This window comes from Bombina bombina, chromosome 2 (genome assembly GCF_027579735.1).
Source record: "Bombina bombina isolate aBomBom1 chromosome 2, aBomBom1.pri, whole genome shotgun sequence".
Taxonomy (NCBI): Eukaryota; Metazoa; Chordata; class Amphibia; order Anura; family Bombinatoridae; genus Bombina; species Bombina bombina.
The window spans coordinates 34,097,147-34,113,473 of record NC_069500.1 but is presented as its reverse complement, the minus strand read 5'-3'; the positions used below and the strand labels follow the sequence as shown (position 1 = coordinate 34,113,473).

At 41.2% G+C, this 16,327-nt stretch overlaps 1 protein-coding gene across 1 annotated transcript in view; it reads left to right on the top strand.

Moving 5' to 3' along the window:
- The window catches only part of VCP (valosin containing protein), an 87,994-nt gene that overhangs the window by 42,201 nt on the left and 29,466 nt on the right, over positions 1-16,327 (top strand). Inside the window, exons 7-10 of the mRNA XM_053700999.1 lie at positions 10,386-10,488; positions 11,327-11,460; positions 12,018-12,153; positions 12,777-12,889. Of these exons, the coding sequence (XP_053556974.1) occupies positions 10,386-10,488; positions 11,327-11,460; positions 12,018-12,153; positions 12,777-12,889 (486 nt within the window). The remainder of the gene's footprint in view (positions 1-10,385; positions 10,489-11,326; positions 11,461-12,017; positions 12,154-12,776; positions 12,890-16,327) is intronic.

Genomic DNA, 16,327 nt, shown 5'->3' with positions numbered 1-16,327 from the left:
GATTTCTATCGGAAGGCAAAATTTCATACTCAAAAAGTTCATTGCTTTTGACTGATTCAGAGGTTGTATCTTTCAGGTTTAAACTAGAACACCTCCGCCTGTTACTCAGGGAGGTTTTGGTTACTTTAGACGACTGTGATTCTACAGTAGTGATCGCTTCTGCGAAGTCGAGTAAATTGGACAGCTATTTTGAAGTTCCCTCTTACTCGGACGTTTTTCCAGTACCAAAGTTAGCTTCGGAGATTGTTTCCAAGGAATGGGAGAAACCAGGTATTCCCTTCTCTCCCTCTCCTATTTTCAAGAAGATGTTTCCTATAGCTCTGTCAGGGAGACTTGGTAGACGGTTCGTAAGGTGGAAGGGGCAATTTCCACCTTAGCCAAGCGAACTACTATTTCTATTGAGGATAGTTGTGCTTTTAAAGATCCCATGGACAAAAAGTTGGAGGGTCTACTTAAAAAGATTTATGTTCACCAGGGTCTGCTATTGCAGCCAGCTGTGTGCATTGCTACTGTTACCAGTGCGGCAGCATATTGGTTTGATGCTTTGTCTGAATCTCTCAGGACTGAGACTTCCTTAGAGGAGATCCAAGATAGGATTAAAGCTCTGAAGTTAGCTAATGCTTTTATTATGGACGCTTCTCTGCAAATTACTAAATTGGCAGCTAAGAGTTCAGGGTTCTCTATCGTAGCCCGCAGAGCATTATGGTTAAATCTAAGTCTAAGCTTCTAGCGATTCCTTACAAGGGGAAGACCTTGTTTGGACCTGGCCTGACATAAATTATCTCTGATATCACGGGAGGTAAGGGTCATCTCCTTCCTCAGGATAAGAGAAACAAACAGAAAGGATGACAGAGTAATTTCTCCAACATAGGTGTGTCCGGTCCACGGCGTCATCCTTACTTGTGGGATATTCTCTTCCCCAACAGGAAATGGCAAAGAGCCCAGCAAAGCTGGTCACATGATCCCTCCTAGGCTCCGCCTACCCCAGTCATTCTCTTTGCCGTTGCACCGGCAACATCTCCACGGAGATGGTTAAGAGTTTTTTGGTGTTTAAATGTAGTTTTTATTCTTCAATCAAGTGTTTGTTATTTTAAAATAGTGCTGGTATGTACTATTTACTCTGAAACAGAAAAGAGATGAAGACTTCTGTTTGTAAGAGGAAGATGATTTTAGCAGACGTTACTAAAATCGATTGCTGTTTCCACACAGGACTGTTGAGATGAAGTAACTTCAGTTGGGGGAAACAGTTGGCAGACTTTTCTGCTTGAGGTATGACTGGCCACATTTCTAACAAGACTTTGTAATGCTGGAAGGCTGTCATTTCCCCTATGGGGACCGGTAAGCCATTTTCTTAGATTAAGTAAAAGAATAAAGGGCTTTATAAGGGCTTAAAAAACTGGTAGACATTTTTCTGGGCTAAAACGATTACTTTGCTAAGCATATTTGGCAGATTATAACTCTTAATAGTTATTATAATCTTGGGGATTGTTGTTAAAAAACGGCAGGCACTGTATTGGACACCTTTTTCAGATGGGGGCCTTTTCTAGTCATAGGCAGAACCTCATTTTCGCGCCACTAATGCGCAGTTGTTTTTGGAAAGCAAGGCATGCAGATGCATGTGTGAGGAGCTAAGAACCACTGAAAAAGCTTATAGAAGGCGTCATTTGGTATCGTATTCCCCTCTGGGCTTGGTTGGGTCTCAGCAAAGCAGATACCTGGGACTGTATAGGGGTTAAATGTAAAAACGGCTCCGGTTCCGTTATTTTAAGGGTTAAAGCTTTCAAATTTGGTGTGCAATACTTTTAAGGCTTTAAGACACTGTGGTGAAATTTTGGTGAATTTTGAACAATTCCTTCATGCTTTTTCACATATTCAGTAATAAAGTGTGTTCTGTTTAAAATTTAAAGTGACAGTAACGGTTTTATTTTAAAACGTTTTTTGTGCTTTGTTGACAAGTTTAAGCCTGTTTAACATGTCTGAACCATCAGATAAGCGATGTATGAAAGCCAAGGTTTCTCACCATTTAAATATATGTGATGATTGTGACATAGTGTCCAAACAAAGTAGGGACAATGATGCCACAGATAATGATATTGCCCAAGATGATTCCTCAAATGAGGGGAGTAAGCATGGTACTGCGTCATCCCCTTCTGTGTCTACACCAGTTTTGCCCACACAAGAGGCCCCTAGTACATCTAGTGCGCCAATACTTATTACCATGCAACAATTAACGGCTGTTATGGATAATTCTATTGCAAACATTTTATCTAAAATGCCTACTTATCAGAGAAAGCGCGATTGCTCTGTTTTAAACACTGAAGAGCAAGAGGACGCTGATGATAACGGTTCTGACATACCCTCACACCAATCTGAAGGGGCCAGGAGGGAGGTTTTGTCTGAGGGAGAAATTTCAGATTCAGGAAAAATTTCTCAACAAGCTGAACCTGATGTAACATTTAAATTTAAATTAGAACATCTCCGCGCACTGCTTAAGGAGGTATTATCTACTCTGGATGATCGTGACAATTTGGTAATTCCAGAGAAATTATGTAAGATGGACAAGTTCCTAGAGGTTCCGGTGCCCCCCGATGCTTTTCCTATACCCAAGCGGGTGGCGGACATAGTAAATAAGGAGTGGGAAAGGCCCGGCATACCTTTTTGTTCCTCCCCCTATATTTAAGAAATTATTTCCTATACTCGACCCCAGAAAGGACTTATGGCAGACAGTCCCCAAGGTCGAGGGGGCGGTCTCTACTCTAAACAAACGCACTACTATTCCCATAGAAGATAGTTGTGCTTTCAAAGATCCTATGGATAAAAAATTAGAGGGTTTGCTTAAAAAGATGTTTGTTCAGCAAGGTTACCTTCTACAACCAATTTCATGCATTGTTCCTGTCACTACGGCAGCGTGTTTCTGGTTCGAAGAACTAGAAAAGTCGCTCAATAAAGAATCTTCGTATGAGGAGGTTATGGACAGAGTTCAAGCACTTAAATTGGCTAACTCTTTTATTTTAGATGCCGCTTTGCAATTATCTAGATTAGCGGCGAAAAATTCAGGGTTTGCTATCGTGGCGCGCAGAGCGCTTTGGCTAAAGTCTTGGTCAGCGGATGTGTCTTCCAAGACAAAATTGCTTAACATCCCTTTCAAGGGTAAAACACTGTTTGGTCCTGATTTGAAAGAGATTATTTCAGACATCACCGGGGGAAAGGGCCACGCCCTTCCTCAGGATAGGTCTTTTAAGGCTAAAAATAAGCCTAATTTTCGTCCCTTTCGCAGAAACGGACCAGCCTCTAATTCTACATCCTCTAAGCAGGAGGGTAATACTTCACAACCCAAACCAGCCTGGAGACCGATGCAAGGCTGGAACAAGGGTAAGCAGGCCAAGAAGCCTGCCACTGCTACCAAAACAGCATGAAGGGATGGCCCCCGATCCGGGACCGGATCTGGTGGGGGGCAGACTTTCTCTCTTTGCTCAGGCTTGGGCAAGAGATGTTCAGGATCCTTGGGCACTAGAAATAGTTTCTTAGGGTTATCTCCTGGAATTCAAGGAACTACCCCCAAGGGGAAGGTTCCACAGGTCTCAATTATCTTCAAACCAAATAAAGACAGGCATTCTTACATTGTGTAGAAGACCTGTTAAAGATGGGAGTAATTCATCCAGTTCCAATAGGAGAACAAGGGATGGGGTTTTACTCCAACCTGTTCATAGTTCCCAAAAAAGAGGGAACATTCAGACCAATTTTAGATCTCAAGATCCTAAACAAATTTCTCAGGGTTCCATCGTTCAAAATGGAAACCATTCGAACGATCCTTCCTACCATCCAGGAAGGTCAATTTATGACCACGGTGGATTTAAAGGATGCGTACCTACATATTCCTATCCACAAGGAACATCATCAGTTCCTAAGGTTCGCTTTTCTGGACAAGCATTACCAGTTTGTGGCACTTCCATTCGGATTAGCCACTGCTCCGAGAATTTTCACAAAGGTACTAGGGTCCCTTCTAGCGGTTCTAAGACCAAGGGGCATTGCAGTAGTACCGTACTTGGACGACATCCTGATTCAAGCGTCGTCTCTGTCAAAAGCAAAGGCTCATACGGACATCGTCCTAGCCTTTCTCAGATCTCACGGATGGAAAGTGAACATAGAAAAAAGTTCTCTGTCCCCGTCAACAAGAGTTCCCTTAGATTCCTTAGAAATGAGGATTTTTCTGACAGAGGTCAGAAAATCAAAACTTCTAAGCTCTTGTCAAGTACTTCATTCTGTTCTTCGTCCTTCCATAGCGCAGTGCATGGAAGTAATAGGATTGATGGTTGCAGCAATGGACATAGTTCCTTTTGCACAAATTCATCTAAGACCATTACAACTGTGCATGCTCAGACAGTGGAATGGGTATTATACAGACTTGTCTCCGACGATTCAAGTAGATCAAAGGACCAGAGATTCACTCCGTTGGTGGCTGATCCTGGACAACCTGTCACAGTGAATGAGCTTCCGCAGACCAGAGTGGGTCATTGTCACGACCGACGCCAGTCTGATGGGCTGGGGCGCGGTCTGGGAACCCCTGAAAGCTCAGGGTCTATGGTCTCGGGAAGAATCTCTTCTCCCGATAAACATTCTGGAACTGAGAGCGATATTCAATGCTCTCAAAGCTTGGCCTCATCTAGCAAAGGCCAAATTCATAAGGTTTCAATCAGACAACATGACGACCGTTGCATATATCAACCATCAGGGGGGAACAAGGAGTTCCCTGGCGATGGAAGAAGTGACCAAGATAATTCAGTGGAAAATTGGGAAGCGGATTTTCTGAGTCGTCAGACATTCCATCCGGGGGAGTGGGAACTCCATCCGGAAATCTTTGCCCGAATAACTCGATTATGGGGCATTCCAGACATGGATCTGATGGCCTCTCGTCAGAACTTCAAGGTTCCTTGTTACGGGTCCAGATCCAGGGATCCCAAGGCGACTCAAGTAGATGCACTAGTAGCACCTTGGACCTTCAACCTAGCTTATGTATTCCCACCGTTTCCTCTCATTCCCAGGCTGGTAGCCAGGATCAATCAGGAGAGGGCTTCGGTGATCTTGATAGCTCCTGCGTGGCCACGCAGGACTTGGTATGCAGACCTGGTGAATATGTCATCGGCTCCACCATGGAAGCTACCTTTGAGACAGGACCTTCTTGTTCAAGGTCCATTCGAACATCCGAATCTGGTTTCCCTTCAACTGACTGCTTGGAGATTGAACGCTTGATTTTATCAAAGCGTGGGTTTTCAGATTCTGTAATAGATACTCTGATTCAGGCTAGAAAGCCTGTAACTAGAAAAATTTACCATAAAATATGGAAAAAATATATCTGTTGGTGTGAATCTAAAGGATTCCCATGGAACAAGATAAAAATTCCTAAGATTCTATCCTTTCTACAAGAAGGTTTGGAGAAAGGATTATCTGCAAGTTCTCTGAAGGGACAGATCTCTGCGTTATCTGTTTTACTTCACAAAAGGCTGGCAGCTGTGCCAGACGTTCAAGCGTTTGTTCAGGCTTTGTTTAGAATCAAGCCTGTTTACAGACCTTTGACTCCTCCCTGGAGTCTTAATCTAGTTCTTTCAGTTCTTCAAGGGGTTCCGTTTGAACCCTTACATTCCGTAGATATTAAGTTATTATCTTGGAAAGTTTTGTCTTTGGTTGCAATTTCTTCTGCTAGTAGAGTTTCTGAGTTATCTGCTCTGCAGTGTTCTCCGCCCTATCTGGTGTTCCATGCAGATAAGGTGGTTTTGCGTACTAAGCCTGGTTTTCTTCCAAAAGTTGTTTCCAACAAAAATATTAACCAGGAGATAGTTGTACCTTCTTTGTGTCCGAATCCAGTTTCAAAGAAGGAACGTTTGTTACACAATTTGGACGTAGTCCGTGCTCTAAAATTCTATTTAGAGGCCACTAAAGATTTCAGACAAACATCTTCTTTGTTTGTTGTTTATTCTGGTAAAAGGAGAGGTCAAAAAGCAACTTCTACCTCTCTTTCTTTTTGGCTTAAAAGCATTATCCGATTGGCTTATGAGACTGCCGGACGGCAGCCTCCTGAAAGAATCACAGCTCATTCCACTAGGGCTGTGGCTTCCACATGGATTTTCAAGAACGAGGCTTCTGTTGACCAGATATGTAAGGCAGCGACTTGGTCTTCACTGCACACTTTTGCCAAATTTTACAAATTTGATACTTTTGCTTCTTCGGAGGCTATTTTTGGGAGAAAGGTTTTGCAAGCCGTGGTGCCTTCCATTTAGGTGACCTGATTTGCTCCCTCCCTTCATCCGTGTCCTAAAGCTTTGGTATTGGTTCCCACAAGTAAGGATGACGCCGTGGACCGGACACACCTATGTTGGAGAAAACAGAATTTATGCTTACCTGATAAATTACTTTCTCCAACGGTGTGTCCGGTCCACGGCCCGCCCTGGTTTTTTTAATCAGGTCTGTTGAATTATTTTTTCTAACTACAGTCACCACGGTATCATATGGTTTCTCCTATGCATATTTCCTCCTGTACGTCGGTCGAATGACTGGGGTAGGCGGAGCCTAGGAGGGATCATGTGACCAGCTTTGCTGGGCTCTTTGCCATTTCCTGTTGGGGAAGAGAATATCCCACAAGTAAGGATGACGCCGTGGACCGGACACACCGTTGGAGAAAGTAATTTATCAGGTAAGCATAAATTCTGTTTTTTCGTTCCTTTTTGAAATTTCAATGGAAATTCTTTCTCTTCCTCCTCTAAACCAGAACAATCTAAGCCTGCTTGGAGACCCAATCAGTCTTGGAACAAGGGTAAACAATCCAAGAAGCCTGCTGTTGAATCCAAAACGGCATGAAGGGCATGCCTCCGATCCGGGACCGGATCTGGTAGGGGGCAGACTTTCCTTCTTCGTTCAGGCTTGGATTCGGGACGTTCAGGATCCCTGGCAGTAGAAATGTCTCAGGGATACAAACTGGAGTTCAAAAATGTTCCTCCCAGAGGAAGATTTGTCTTTCAAGATTATTTGCAAACCAGATAAGAGGCGTTCTTACATTGTGTAAGAGACCTCTCCTCCCTGGGAGTGATTGTTCCCGTTCCAGAACAGGGGCAGGGTTTTTATTCAAATCCGTTTGTGGTTCCCAAAAAGGAGGGGAACCTTCAGTCCTATCTTAGACCTCAAGAGTCTAAACAAGTTTCTCAGAGTTCCGTCATTCAAGATCCACAGAGATCATCACAAGTTCCTAAGGTTTGCTTTTCTGGACAAACACTTTCAGTTCGTGGCTCTTCCTTTTTGGTCTGGCCACGGCACCCAGAATATTCACAAAGGTTCTGGGGTCTCTACTGGCGGTTCTAAGACCACGGGGCATTGCGGTGGCGCCTTATCTGGACGATATTATAATCCAGGCGCCATCTTGTCAACAAGCAAGATCTCATACCGACGTTGTGCTATCCTTCCTGAGAACTCACGGGTGGAAGGTAAATCTGGAAAAAAGTTCCTTAATCCCGAAAACAAGGGTAACTTTCTTGGGAATTCTAATCGATTCAATATCTGAGGATTTTTCTGACAGAAGGCAGGAAATCAGATTCTAGATAACTGTCAAGCCCTTCAGTTCACTCCTCGGCCGTCAGTGGCTCAGTGCATGGAAGTAATCGGACTGATGGTGGCAGCAATGGACATCATCCCGTTTGCTCGGTTCCACCTCAGACCTCTGCAGTTAAACATGCTCAGGCAGTGGAATGGAGATTATGCAGACTTGTCTCCTCGAATAACCCTGGAACAGGAGACAAGGGACTCCAAGGGTGGGTGTCTCTGGATCATCTATCCCAGGGAACCTGCTTTCGCAGACCGTCCTGGGTGATTGTGACAAGACGCCAGCCTTCTGTGGTGGGGAGCTGTCTGGGGTTCCCTAAAGTCTCAGGGAGCGTGGACTCGGGCAGAGTCTGTTCTTCCTATAAACATCCTGGAACTAAGAGTGATCTTCAATGCTCGCCTGGCCTCAGTTGGCTTCGGCCCAGTTTATCAGATTCCAGTTGGACAACATAACGTCAGTGGCCTACATCAATCATCAGGGAGGAACTAGGAGTTCCTTATCGATGACCGAAGTAGCTAAGATAATCCGGTGGGCGGAGGACCATTCTTGCTATCTGTCAGCGATCCACATCCAGGGGTGGACAACTGGGAGGCGTATTTTTTGAGCAGGCAGACTTTTCCTCCGGGAGAGTGGGAACTCCATCCGGAGGTGTTCTCCAACCTGATTCTCAAATGGGGTTGGCCGGAGTTAGATCTCATTGCATCTCATCAGAATGCCAAGCTCCCGAGATACTGGTCGAGGTCCAGGGATCCCCAGGAGGAACTGATGGATGCTCTGGCGGTTCCTTGGTCTTTCAGCCTTGCATACCCATTTCCTCCATTTGCGCTTCTTCCTCGGGTCATTGCTCGAATCAAGCAGGAGAGGGCATTGGTGATCCTCATTACACCTGCTTGGCCTCGCAGGATTTGGTATGCAGATCTGGTGGACATGTCATCTCTGCCACCTTGGAGACTTCCGTTGAGGAAGGACCTTCTAATTCAAGGGCCCTTCCTTCATCCAAATCTAGTTTCTCTGAAGCTGACTGCTTGGAGATTGAACGCTTAATTTTATCCAAGCAGGGTTTTTCTGATTCGGTCATAGAGACCATGATTCGGGCTCGTAAGCCTGTAACTAGAAAGATTAACCATAAGATAAGGCGTAAATATCTCTATTGGTGTGAGTCCATGGGCTACTCATGGAGTAGAGTTAGAATTCCTAGAATTGTCTTTTCTCCAAGACGGTTTGGAGAAGGGTTTATCAACAAGTTCCCTAAAGGGTCAAATCTCTGCCTTATCTATTTTGTTACACAAACGACTGGCAGATGTCCCAGATGTACAATCATTTTGTCAGGCCTTGGTTAGGATCAGGCCTGTGTTCAAACCAGTTACTCCTCCATGGAGTCTGAATTTATTTCTTAAAGTTCTTCAAGGGGCTCCGTTTGAGCCTATGCATTCCTTAGATATTGTTATCTTGGAAAGTTTTATTTCTATTTCTTTTGCTATTTCTTCAGCTCGTAGATTGAGCTTTCGGCGTTGCAATACACTTCGCCTTACCTTATTTTCCATTCAGATAAGGTAGTTTTACGTACTAAACTAGGTTTTCTTCCTAAGGTTGTTTCAGATAGGAACATTAATCAGGAGATTGTTGTTCCTTCCTTGTGTCCTAATCCTTCTCAGAAAGGACGTGGTCTGTGCTTTAAAATTTTACTTACAAGGGACTAAGGACTTTAGTCAGTCCTCTTCTTTGTAATTTTCTCTGGAATACGTAAGGGTCAGAAAGCTATGGTTACCTCTTTTTGGCTGAACAGTATCATCCGTTTTGCATATGAGACTGCTGGACAGCAACCTCCTTGAAAGAGTTGCAGCTCATTCCACTAGGGCTGTTGCTTCATCATGGGCATTCAAAAATGAAGCTTCTGTAGAACAGATCTGCAAGGCTGCAACTTGGTCCTCTCTTCACACTTTTTCAAAATTCTATAAATTTGATACTTTTGCCTTGGCTGAGGCCGCTTTTGGTTCTTCAAGCAGTGGTGCATTCCATTTAGGTTCCATGTCTTGTCACTCCCTTATCTGTGTACTCTAGCTTGGGTATTGTATCCCATAAGTAATGAAGATGATCCGTGCACTCATCGTGTCTTTAAAAAGAAAAAAAAAAGTATGCTTACTTGATAAATTTGTTTATTTTTAGACACGGTGAGTCCATGGCCCGCCCTGTTCTTTTAGACAGGTTGTTAATTATAAACTTCAGACACCTCTGCACCTTGGCTTTTCCTTTCTCTTCCTAACTTCGGTCGAATGACTGGAGTGGGAGGGGAGGGAAGGGAGTAGCTATTTAACAGCTCTGCAGTGGTGCTCTTTGCCTCCTCCTGCTGACCAGGAGGTAAATATCCCATAAGTAATGAAGATGATCCGTGGAATCATCGTGTCTAAAAAGAAATAAATTTATCAGGTAAGCATACATTTTGTTTTTACTTACCAAGTTATATTAATAGCCCTTTGCTGCTAAAAAGAACTGTTACGTATTAAGTTAATGTGCCTTAAAAAAAAAACCTCTTCTGTAAGATTTCTACTTTTCTCACTCTCAATAGGCTGCAAAGTTAACACTGTAACCAGCAAATGATCAGCTAGATGCTTTAGGCAAATAACGACATGATGAAAACTTAGGTTACAGATTCTTGGCTTCTCTAGAGAGCATGGGAGAAGCAGTTCTTGGTTTTTGGAGAAAAAAAAAGTTTGTCACTTTATGACATTTAGTTACTTCACTATGTTCCTTAGGCTGTTGTAACGGCTTTAAAACAATGTTCTGATTTATTGTCCAGCCTCCGCGTGGTATCCTGCTTTACGGACCGCCTGGAACTGGAAAGACTCTGATTGCTCGTGCTGTTGCTAATGAAACTGGCGCATTTTTCTTCTTGATTAATGGTAAGTGACGTTTCTGGTTATATCTGATAATATAACTGCACACACTTGCTGCTTACAATTTATCTTGAAGAGATGTGCAACTACAATTATGTTTAACACTTTAGGGTCTCTAACAAAGATGCCCCAGCTATCCAGTTGCCTGTATTTGATGTTTCCATTCTCTTTTTTAGAAAAGTTTAGTTCTGAGAAAAGTGATTGTTATTGTAAAGTTTTTTTTGCCAAATACATTGAACATTTCCCCCACCTTCCTCTCATTAGAGACCTTTATAAGGTTTAGTAGTTTGTAGTCTTTCTTCAGAATAATTTTGTTGGAAACAGATCTACAGCTTTCTTAACCCTGCATGACAATGAGTTAAAGTGCAGATGACTTAAAACGAGTTCATGAGGGTCTCTAGGCCTTTATAATGAACGGTTATAACACTCAGAAGCCCCTCCTTATACAGGTTTTTATAGCCAGGTAATCAATGTGGTTAATAATAATCACCTGGCGTGTGTATATATGTGCATTTATTTGAGTAAAGGATCATGGGAGCCCCTACATGAATATCAGTTATGTACATATACCCAAATGGCATTAATTATATGTGGATAACCCCTTTGTTTGAAATAAAGTGGCAAAACACACTTTTTACAACCTTGTTTATTAAAATTAGTTTTAATTTCCCTGGTGCCCATGAATATTTAAGATTATAGGAGACATGGATGTATGCCATTTGAAGGCTTTCAGTGCGTTACTATTGCATAATGCTAGGGTGTTTAGTTCCAAATCACAACTGATGTATAAGTTTGGCCTTAAGAATGAAGACCTTAGTGATCAGTGCTTTCCTTCTGTTCTCAGGCCCAGAGATTATGAGCAAGTTAGCTGGAGAGTCTGAGAGCAACCTGCGCAAGGCCTTTGAAGAGGCTGAGAAGAACGCCCCTGCCATCATCTTCATAGATGAACTGGATGCCATTGCCCCCAAGAGAGAGAAGGTGAGTTGAATGCAGCGGTTGCAGGAATCTTTGCCTTCAGTTACTGTCTGGGAATATTCTGCTTCAGACCTAAACTTGTAGCATATGGTTAATGACCTACTTCTGTAACCTTTAAACTCAGGTATTTTATCTCCATTAAACTAGCTATGCGCTTCAATTGAGGACATGGACAGAATTATTTTAGATTTATGTTTTTTGTTTTTTTTTTTGCAGTTGAGTTTGTAAGAGTTTTAGCAAACACCTCTTCGGTCTCGGGTAATGCAATTTTATGATATGCTAACATAAATCACATACTAATTCCTGCTGTTTTCAGGAGTAGCACATAGGAACAGGACCTACTCTCTGTATGCTGTTATGTTTGATATATTTCCCTGGGATGAACAATTAATTATGGCTGCGTTAGCTTTATTTCTAGCCTTGGTATTCTGAAGCCATCTAGTGGACTTCACCATCGCTTTTATGCCGGTGTTTTTGTCAGCGGTTGGCCATATTACCATGTAAGTGGCTGAATACTACAGACGTTTTATTAAAACAAACATGATATCCCCTCTCCACAGACACATGGAGAAGTTGAACGTCGTATTGTGTCTCAGCTGCTTACTCTGATGGATGGGCTTAAACAGAGGGCGCACGTGATTGTCATGGCTGCTACCAACAGACCCAACAGCATTGATCCAGCTCTCAGACGATTTGGTGAGAAGAGATCACATTTTATAGAATGGCCTTAATCTGGGCTTGGGTAGTGGTAATAATGACCCCGTTTTATAGAGATTGCTTATTTATGGTGTTTGCTGCTTTGTTATCCCTGTAAAATTATATAAACTTTATGCACATTTTTCCTTAAAGGGATATTATAGTCAAATTAAACTTTCATGTTTCAGATAGAGCAGCAACTTTCTAATTTACTGCTCTTATCAATTTTTCTTTGTTCTCTTGGTATCTTTATTTTAAAAAGCTGGAATGTAAGCTTAGAAGCCGGCCCATTTTTGGTTCAGCACCTGGGTAGCGCTTGCTGATAGGTGTCTAAATGTAGCCATCCAATCAGCAAGGGCTACCCAGGACTGAAACAAAAATGGACTGGCTCCTAAGCTTACTTTCCAGCTTTTTTTAAATAAATATCTAAAGAGAATGAAGAAAAATGAATAGCAGTAAATTTGAAAGTTGCTTAAAATTGCTGCTCTATCTGAATCATGTAATTTAAAAATAAATAGTTGACTATACAATCCCTTTAAATCGACTAAATGTCAGAGCAATAAATAAAGAACTGTAATTATCTGATTGGAAACCTGTAAGTTACACGTCTTGTTCCCTTGTAGGTCGCTTTGACAGGGAAGTTGACATTGGAATCCCTGATGCCACCGGCAGGCTGGAAATACTACAGATCCACACTAAGAACATGAAACTGGCAGATGATGTTGATTTGGAACAGGTTGGTCATTTGAACACCAGAATCTGAAATGTTTACCTTCTATTTGTTCATATTTTTTTTCAAAGATAATTTTGTGCAATTCTGAGATGTATTTTACTTTCAAAGTGAAAAACAAGAACATGCAGCAAATATCAATCAAAATTAAACTTTCATGACTCAGGTAGAGCACGCAATTTCCAATTGTACTTTTAAGTTTGCTTTGTTCTTTAGGTAATTCTGGAGTAGACTGTCCCTGTAACCCGATTTTAAAAAAAAAATAAAAAAATATATATATAGAGATAGAGAGAGAGAGAGAGAGAGAGAGAGAGAGATATAGATATATAGAGAGAGAGAGAGATATAGATATATAGAGAGAGAGAGAGATATAGATATATAGAGAGAGAGAGAGATATAGATATAGATATAGAGAGAGAGAGATATAGAGAGAGAGAGAGAGAGATATAGAGAGAGAGAGAGAGAGATATAGATATAGAGAGAGAGAGAGATAGATATAGAGAGAGAGAGATATAGATATAGAGAGAGAGAGATATAGATATAGAGAGAGAGAGATATAGATATAGAGAGATATAGATATAGAGAGAGAGAGATATATAGAGAGAGATATAGAGAGAGAGATATAGAGAGAGAGATATAGAGAGATATATAGAGAGAGATATATAGAGAGAGATATATAGAGAGAGATATATAGAGAGAGATATATAGAGAGAGATATATAGAGAGAGATATATAGAGAGAGATATATAGAGAGAGATATATAGAGAGAGATATATAGAGAGAGATATATAGAGAGAGATATATAGAGAGAGATATATAGAGAGAGATATATAGAGAGAGATATATAGAGAGAGATATATAGAGAGAGATATATAGAGAGAGATATATAGAGAGAGATATATAGAGAGAGATATATAGAGAGAGATATATAGAGAGAGATATATAGAGAGAGATATATAGAGAGAGATATATAGAGAGAGATATAGAGAGAGAGAGATATAGAGAGAGAGAGAGATATAGAGAGAGAGATATATAGAGAGAGATATATAGAGAGAGATATATAGAGAGAGATATATAGAGAGAGATATATAGAGAGAGATATATAGAGAGAGATATATAGAGAGAGATATAGAGAGAGAGAGAGATATAGAGAGAGAGAGAGATATAGAGAGAGAGAGAGATATAGAGAGAGAGAGAGATATAGAGAGAGAGAGAGATATAGAGAGAGAGATATAGAGAGAGAGATATAGAGAGAGAGATATAGAGAGAGAGATATAGAGAGAGAGATATAGAGAGAGAGAGATATAGAGAGAGAGAGAGATATAGAGAGAGAGAGAGATATAGAGAGAGAGAGAGATATAGAGAGAGAGAGAGATATAGAGAGAGAGAGAGATATAGAGAGAGAGAGATATAGAGAGAGAGAGAGATATAGAGAGAGAGAGAGATATAGAGAGAGAGAGAGATATAGAGAGAGAGAGAGATATAGAGAGAGAGAGAGATATAGAGAGAGAGAGAGATATAGAGAGAGAGAGAGATATAGAGAGAGAGAGAGATATAGAGAGAGAGAGAGATATAGAGAGAGAGAGAGATATAGAGAGAGAGAGAGATATAGAGAGAGAGAGAGATATAGAGAGAGAGAGAGATATAGAGAGAGAGAGAGATATAGAGAGAGAGAGAGATATAGAGAGAGAGAGAGATAGAGAGAGAGAGATATAGAGAGAGAGAGAGATATAGAGAGAGAGAGAGATATAGAGAGAGAGAGAGATATAGAGAGAGAGAGAGATATAGAGAGAGAGATATAGAGAGAGAGATATAGAGAGAGAGATATAGAGAGAGAGAGATATAGAGAGAGAGAGATATAGAGAGAGAGAGATATAGAGAGAGAGAGATATAGAGAGAGAGAGATATAGAGAGAGAGAGATATAGAGAGAGAGAGATATAGAGAGAGAGAGATATAGAGAGAGAGAGATATAGAGAGAGAGAGATATAGAGAGAGAGAGATATAGAGAGAGAGAGATATAGAGAGAGAGAGATATAGAGAGAGAGAGATATAGAGAGAGATATAGAGAGAGATATAGAGAGAGAGAGATATAGAGAGAGAGAGATATAGAGAGAGAGAGATATAGAGAGAGAGAGATATAGAGAGAGAGAGATATAGAGAGAGAGAGATATAGAGAGAGAGAGATATAGAGAGAGAGAGATATAGAGAGAGAGAGATATAGAGAGAGAGAGATATAGAGAGAGAGAGATATAGAGAGAGAGAGAGATATAGAGAGAGAGAGATATAGAGAGAGAGAGAGAGATATAGAGAGAGAGAGAGATATAGAGAGAGAGAGATATAGAGAGAGAGAGAGATATAGAGAGAGAGAGAGATATAGAGAGAGAGAGATATAGAGAGAGAGAGAGATATAGAGAGAGAGAGAGATATAGAGAGAGAGAGAGATATAGAGAGAGAGAGAGAGATATAGAGAGAGAGAGAGATATAGAGAGAGAGAGAGATATAGAGAGAGAGAGAGATATAGAGAGAGAGATATAGAGAGAGAGATATAGAGAGAGAGAGAGATATAGAGAGAGAGAGATATAGAGAGAGAGAGAGATATAGAGAGAGAGAGAGATATAGAGAGATATAGAGAGAGAGAGAGATATAGAGAGAGAGAGAGATATAGAGAGAGAGAGAGATATAGAGAGAGAGAGAGATATAGAGAGAGAGAGAGATATAGAGAGAGAGAGAGATATATAGAGAGAGAGAGATATAGAGAGATATAGAGAGAGAGAGAGATATAGAGAGAGAGAGATATAGAGAGAGAGAGATATAGAGAGAGAGAGATATAGAGAGAGAGAGATATAGAGAGAGAGAGATATAGAGAGAGAGAGATATAGAGAGAGAGAGATATAGAGAGAGAGAGATATATCGAGAGAGAGATATCGAGAGAGAGATATAGAGAGAGAGAGAGATATAGAGAGAGATATAGAGAGAGAGAGAGATATAGAGAGAGAGAGAGATATAGAGAGAGATATAGAGAGAGAGAGAGATATAGAGAGAGATATAGAGAGAGAGAGAGAGAGATATAGAGAGAGAGAGAGAGATATAGAGAGAGAGATATAGAGAGAGAGAGAGATATAGAGAGAGATATAGAGAGAGAGAGAGATATAGAGAGAGAGAGAGATATAGAGAGAGATATAGAGAGAGAGAGAGATATAGAGAGAGAGAGAGAGATATAGAGAGAGAGAGAGAGAGATATAGAGAGAGAGAGAGAGATATAGAGAGAGAGATATAGAGAGAGAGAGAGAGATATAGAGAGAGAGAGAGAGAGATATAGAGAGAGAGAGAGAGATATAGAGAGAGAGAGAGAGAGATATAGAGAGAGAGAGAGAGAGATATAGAGAGAGAGAGAGAGAGAGAGATATAGAGAGAGAGAGAGAGATATAGAGAGAGAGAGAGAG